Below are 466 nucleotides of genomic sequence, written 5' to 3' on the forward strand. Positions count from 1 at the left end.
AAAAAAAAAAAAAAAAAGAAAAAGAAAATACTGTTTTAGTATTCAAACAAAATACTTAATGACAACTCCCACATGGCCACATATAAATTAATGCTTGTAGGCAAAGGTTACCTTCATGGGCAGCCACTTCAGGCAGGTATGTGGCACTTCGCCTTGTGTTGTAGTCAGGATCAGTAAATTCAATAATTATACCATGTGTCCCTACCTGCAAAGGCAAACCAGTAGAATCTGAATGTGCAAAGAATTCCAACTTCCAAATGATTGCCAGGTATTAAAACTGAATAAATGGGAGATGTGGTGTCCTTAGAACAAAAAGAGTGTGATCAATTCTGCTTTTGTAGTTCAGTTGGAAGTGATTCAGTTAAAATTGATCTTGGAGTAAATCAGTTTATGTTTGGTACTTCATCTAAAACTGATTTTGACAGAGTAAAACTCAGAATCATTTTTTGCCTCCAAAATCAACCTT

At 34.8% G+C, this 466-nt stretch overlaps 1 protein-coding gene across 2 annotated transcripts in view; it reads right to left on the reverse strand.

Moving 5' to 3' along the window:
• LOC107618917 (uncharacterized protein At2g38710) overlaps window positions 1–466 on the reverse strand; it is a 3,420-nt gene that overhangs the window by 1,215 nt on the left and 1,739 nt on the right. For both annotated transcript variants that reach the window (XR_002353765.1, XM_021111013.1), the window contains one exon: window positions 112–205. Coding sequence is in view for 1 of the 2 variants with exons in the window: in XM_021111013.1 (XP_020966672.1) it covers window positions 112–205 (94 nt within the window). In the remaining variant the exon portion in view is untranslated. The remainder of the gene's footprint in view (window positions 1–111; window positions 206–466) is intronic.

This window comes from Arachis ipaensis, chromosome B09 (genome assembly GCF_000816755.2).
Source record: "Arachis ipaensis cultivar K30076 chromosome B09, Araip1.1, whole genome shotgun sequence".
NCBI lineage: Eukaryota > Viridiplantae > Streptophyta > Magnoliopsida > Fabales > Fabaceae > Arachis > Arachis ipaensis.